The 5,922-nt window shown below is 34.1% G+C and overlaps 1 protein-coding gene across 1 annotated transcript; it reads right to left on the reverse strand.

The window, feature by feature from the left end:
* Positions 1-449: 449 nt before the first annotated feature.
* On the reverse strand, positions 450-4,669 carry LOC138396752 (NKG2-C type II integral membrane protein-like). The gene is made up of 6 exons (XM_069490403.1): positions 4,486-4,669; positions 4,000-4,104; positions 3,819-3,869; positions 3,156-3,307; positions 1,414-1,514; positions 450-561 (listed from the first exon to the last, which is right to left on the reverse strand). The coding sequence occupies exons 1-6, from the start codon at positions 4,667-4,669 to the stop codon at positions 450-452; spliced, it is 705 nt and encodes a 234-aa protein (XP_069346504.1).
* Between the last annotated feature and the right edge of the window lie 1,253 nt (positions 4,670-5,922).

Here is a 5,922-nt window from a genome sequence, read left to right on the forward strand (position 1 = left end):
GTGTATAAATCACTACATTTTATTATTTTTACATAGTTACAACCAAAACCACTTCCAAAATTTAGAAAATTTTCATCACCCCAAAAAGAAAAAAAATGTAGCAATTAGTGGTTTCTTCCTATTGCAAACCCCTTAGATTTTGGCAACCACTATTCCACTTTCTGTCTCTATGGGTTTGCTTATTCTTGATATCTTATATAAACAGATCCATATAACATGCAACTTTTAGAAAGGTTAAATGCCACAAACACAATGCTGTGCAAAAAAGAGCCAGACACAAAGGCAATGATATCCTATTCTTTGTGTATTATATTACAAATACCATTTTTGAAAATATTTTTATTATTAAAACAAACTACAGTTCATCTTGACTTATGTAATCATAATATTATTTGCATTTCACAAAATATAAAATTACCTGGCCGATTCCAAACTCAGGTGCTTTACTTCTAAAATTTGTGCTTACAAATATATGGTTTTGAAGATCCGCATTCATCTGATTGAAGTCTATATTTGTATAGCATAGCACAGTTACGTTTAGCATATTCTGTTTCTGTTATACTGTAATGGAGAAAAATCCATACTTCTGTTATATTTTAAGGGGACAATCCATGAAATAAGAGCATTTTCCATGTACTTTAAGAAAAGAATTATATGAAAATGGTTAATACATTTTAATGTGACATTAATGGGTTGCTTATTGTGAAAACTGAACCCAGTAGTCTCCCATATCTATAGGGGATGTGTTTCAAGACCACCAGCGGATGCCTGAAACCACCTATTATACTGAACCCTATTATATACTATGTTTATTCTATTTATACACACCTGTGATAATATTTAAATTACAAATTAGGTACAAGAAGAGATTAACAACAACAACTAATGATACAAAGGAGTAAATATAACAATATGCCAGCATCACTACCCTTGGACTTTTGCCCCATTAAGTAAAATAAGAGGCACTTGAACCCAAGCACCCTGATCCTATGACAATTGGTCTGATCACCAGAAAGCCACCAAGTGACTAATGGGTGGGTCACCTGTACAGTGTGGACCTGCTGGTCAAAGAGATCATTCAGATCCCAGGCAAGACAGAGTGGGAACGATGTGAAATTCCATCACACTATTCAGAACAATGAGAAATTTATTGCTCATAAAGTGCTTTATTCTGGAATTTTCATTTCAAAATTTTCTGGCCATGTTTGACTGCAGTTACCTCAAACTACAGAAAGTGAAACCACAAGTAAGGAGGGACTACTGCGGTCCATTGTTTAACATTTATAGCAACATTTCACTAACTTCCAACATCTTTTTAATGTCTATAATTCAACTTAAACTTACTTATATTATTCCTCTGAAGTTTTCCTTTTTGTTTTTTTCTACTATACAGCACCATTCAAAAAATCTTACTTAAGTTGGAAAGTTGAGCCACGTAATGACACCCATGGATGACCACGGCTTTTACGGGAGACTCCAATCCATGACAGAAGTGACAGGGAGCCCAGAAATTTCTATAAGAATAAAAATATTTTACATTTAAATAATTGTCAAAGAGTTTACAAATTTTTACGAGTGTAAATAATATGTTCTTTCATTAGATCTATAATTTTCAAAACGAAATTAATGTTTTAAGCAATATTAGAGTTGAAATCCACTTTTTATATTGCTAAAAACTTTCACAGATATATGTAATTATTCCTTAAAATGAACTCTTAAACATTTATACTTTTTAGTTTCATTGTTATTCTTATGTTAATGAGGAAAATTATGACCCATGTAATTTAATAGTAACCCATGTTGGCAAAACAAATATAGCGTGAATTTAAATAAATTTCCAGATAGTGTACATACATTTCTCCTGTTGCTAATATTGAATCAATGTATATTTCTATTACATTTCTCAGAGTTTGGGGTTTAGATGGGAATTGATAGGGGTGTCATTGAGGAAATAAACGACATATAAGCCAAAAATGCAGTTTTCTGGCCACCAAACCATTTGTTAACTAGCTAAGCCCCAGTTTTTTCTGTGTCTGTGTTAGTGGAACACCAATGGTCCAAAACAGGTGCAACTCCATACTAAATACAACTATAACCTCTGGACCTCATGAAAGACACAAGCAAAGGAGATTCTGAAAGGAGGAAGGGAAAGGTGGAGTGGTTTGGGCCCCCAGGATCAGGGATCGACACAGTGACATCTTAAGTCCCCCACCTAACAGAAGAAAGTGACCTAGGCCTGCTATTCCCGGCATCCAACCTGGCAATGAGAGGTGCCTCAGGTAAGCTTATTCCCCCTCTGTATTGAGAGGGAGTCCTGCCAGCAACACCTGCAAGGCTGGCACCACCACCAAGGGGGAATCTCTCAGGAGACCTGCTAACAGGAAGTAGCCAGAGGAAGAGCTTGTGCTCCCCACCAAGAGACACCAGGGTAGGTACAGCTGAGGAGGAACCAGCAAAGGAATCCCATTACCACAAGTGCTCCATCCGGGAAGTCTCTGTGTCCCTGAGGGCATAAGACACACGTCACCCCTCCAGAGACACCACATAGAAAGGATTTTAATATGTTGTATGTACACAATGCAGTAGTGAATAACAAACTCTGGCTCACTGCATTAATATGGATGAATTGTACAAGTATCACACAGGAGTGAAAGGAGACAGACATAAAAGTACATACTATATGATTCCACTTATGAACATTCAAAAACTGGTAAAGTTTATTTGTAATATTAAAAGGACAGTGGTTTGAGGAGTAGAAAGGAGCAGTGATGAGGGCATGCACAGGGGCAGGGCTGCTGGGGCTGGAAACTCCTATTTTGTGATCCGAATTGCACTACAGGAGTCCATTCACTTTGTGATAAATCTGCACCATCATGATGTGCTTATATCTAGTACTATTAAATAGCAAAATTTAATTTAGGGTAAAAGCATTTGTAGAAGCATGGTTTTCCACGAACAGCAAGAATTAGCAATAATTGGAAATGCATTAGCAGTGTATAAATAGAAACAAACTATTGTGAAGTCACACAACAGAATAATATACAGACTTGGAAATATTTAAAAGAAAATACATAAAAGAATAGGATAAATTCTACAAATATAATATTGACTGCAATAAGCTTCTAAGAAAGGTTTTGAAACACTTAACATCTTACCATTTCTTCTTCATTCTCTGTATAAAACAGATTAGAGTTGTTAGAAGCACAGGCCGTCACACTCTCATCCCAAGTTTTGAATTCCTTACTAATGTAATAACAATTGGTGGAATATGTGAACCACTCCTCTGGACAACGGCCACAGTGATATGCTGAGGAAAGACTCTGAATTATCCAGAAAGAACATGAATTTTTTAAAACAAAAATCAATCTATGTATTTGTAAATGTATAAACTTATATGCACGTAACATATCTGTGCATCCAGAGAGCTGCTACATGTAGAAAACATACTCTTGATCATACACGCATGCACTAAAAATGGCAAGTCTCTGCTTTCCTAATTATGTTCCCAAGTAAAGGAAAACATCACACAAAATCCACCCTACACATGTCTGAGAAATCACTGAACAAAACACTTTTTTTAGAACAGCAGAACTATTTAATTCTGATCATATAACAGCAGTAGTTAAATTTGAGTAAAATGGCAAAAAGAGGGTATGGTGATTTTAATGAGCATTTTTACTTATTGTTGAAGAAAAGGGAATGTCCTCCTACAATCTTTCTTTATGAACATTTATTGTCCAATATTCTAATTTAGTCTCCCCCAAAAAATCTATTATATTTTTGCACAGATTAGGAAAGAGATAATATATAAAATGTACCTTTATGTGCTATAGTCTGGAAAGAATTGTTCAGCTTCTGTGTTAATGTAACTGGAAAAAATTGAAATAATCCTTATTAAATAATATCTAAATATTCTATTTCCTATTCTTATGAAATGCTTAGAGGCTTTCCATCATTAAGGTGAAAAGTTCTATTGTAACCATTCAAAAATATACTTACAGGGAATGTGAGCTATTAATACCATTTTTAACACGGAGCCCACTAGGACAATGCAAATGATGGCCAGGATCTCAGCAGTGAGCTTCTCTGGAGGTAACAGTGAAACTGCAGAGAGAGAAACAGAAACACTGAGAAAGGAGAGATGGAGACAGTTGATTAGAAGGTTTACATACAAGAGAACCCACACGTACAGGGAATCAAAGGGATAAATTCTTGTCTCTAAACCCACATCTACCGTGGTCATCTTTCTCTCAAAATACATTGTTGCATATTCAGTAAATATAATGCCCCATGATTTGTTGATGAAGGCCTACAAGTTTAATAATGCCTGAATAAAATAAGCCTTCAGATTCATATTAGAGTACCATATCCAAACTTTGAGCTCTCATCCTCACAAATGGAAAATATTCCCTTATCTTTCCCACAACTCTTCACCAAAACAGTATATCCCAGGACAGTTACATTGAGGATCTAGTAAATGCTTACATTTGTAGTAGCAGGTCTCCTTCCCTTGGAGATCTGGAGTAGCATTATGGAGGTTTAATTCCACTTGGGTTATTTCCTGTTCAGTTACAGAAATGGAGTTTTTCCTGCCCTTAGATTTTGTTTGCTGCCTCTTTGGGTCCTTGGCCAGATTCATTCCTGAGTAGGTTGGTCTTTGCTTCTTCATCTCTGCAGCTGTGTGATTCATAGACTGTGCTCTGTGATAACTGTACTTAAGAAGTTAATAAACGATTTACTTAATGATAAGATCCCTGGTGTAGTCAGACTGGGGTATATTGGGTGGGGACTGAGTAACAATGTTCATTTTGCAGGTGAGCAATGTAAAAGTCTGATGGTAATTTCCTTAAAGCTTTATACAAAGTCTTGTAATTGAACAGGTAATTTTCAAAAAACATATTCTACATTTGACATAACATTATTAGTTGGAGAAATAAAAAATGATAAACTAGTGAGGAATAGAAGCTCATAAATATAAATATCTTTATTAAAGTAAGATCCTGCAGAAACTTTTTAACATCATTTAGAATATGCGTGTTAAATTATTAAAATTCTGTATTGGAAATAATGCACTAATTCTAAGACACTTTTACAATTCATTAATCATGAATAATTGAGTGCTATGAGATGGAGAAGTAGTAATATTAGCACATATAGTAATTTCTTTTACAAAAGTACTTTTAGTTAATGATTGACACTTATATTTAAACTTTAAAAAAGACCCCATGGTGTCAAAATCGTAAGGCACTTTTGTTCTGTAAATAAGTATGATAATTTAGATAATCTAATCGGATAATATAGTCCATGAGCTCCGCAGTCACTGAGATCTAGAATTACATTTGGCATTGAAATTTATAATGTGCAATCCTAGAAAGTTACCTAGTGTCTAGTAACACAGATCACTAATCTAGAATGGAAAAAAAAATTTATAAAGTATAATGTATGTAAAACACTTAACACATACATGGCAATTATAAGCTATCAAAATATTAGTATTTTAATTATTTTTGTTGCTCCCTTATTATATCTGGTTCACATTAGAGCATGTAAAATAACTCATAAGATAGGAGTCTCTTATATCATCTTTTTGTTGCAATGTTTTGCTCAAATATTTTTTAAGTCTTTCAACTATTTATAATTAAGTTTAGATTCACATTTTGTTAGTTATCTCATTCTTATTTTACCAGCCTGCATTTAGTCTAAAAACATAAATGGGAAATTACATTTGACATATATTATTTGAAGTATTTATTTTAAACATCCATTTCTAAAGGCTGAGCTAAGTAGAAAATATTATTAGATGTGTACTGATTATAAAATCCAAAATTAATTGTCATGATTGTTATGGGTTTCACTTTAAATGGTATTGATTAACAAACCTAATCTCATGAGGATAAGTTCTTGATTAATTCTCCACTGGCA

The sequence above is a fragment of the Eulemur rufifrons genome, chromosome 16 (genome assembly GCF_041146395.1).
Source record: "Eulemur rufifrons isolate Redbay chromosome 16, OSU_ERuf_1, whole genome shotgun sequence".
In the NCBI taxonomy this organism is placed as follows: domain Eukaryota; kingdom Metazoa; phylum Chordata; class Mammalia; order Primates; family Lemuridae; genus Eulemur; species Eulemur rufifrons.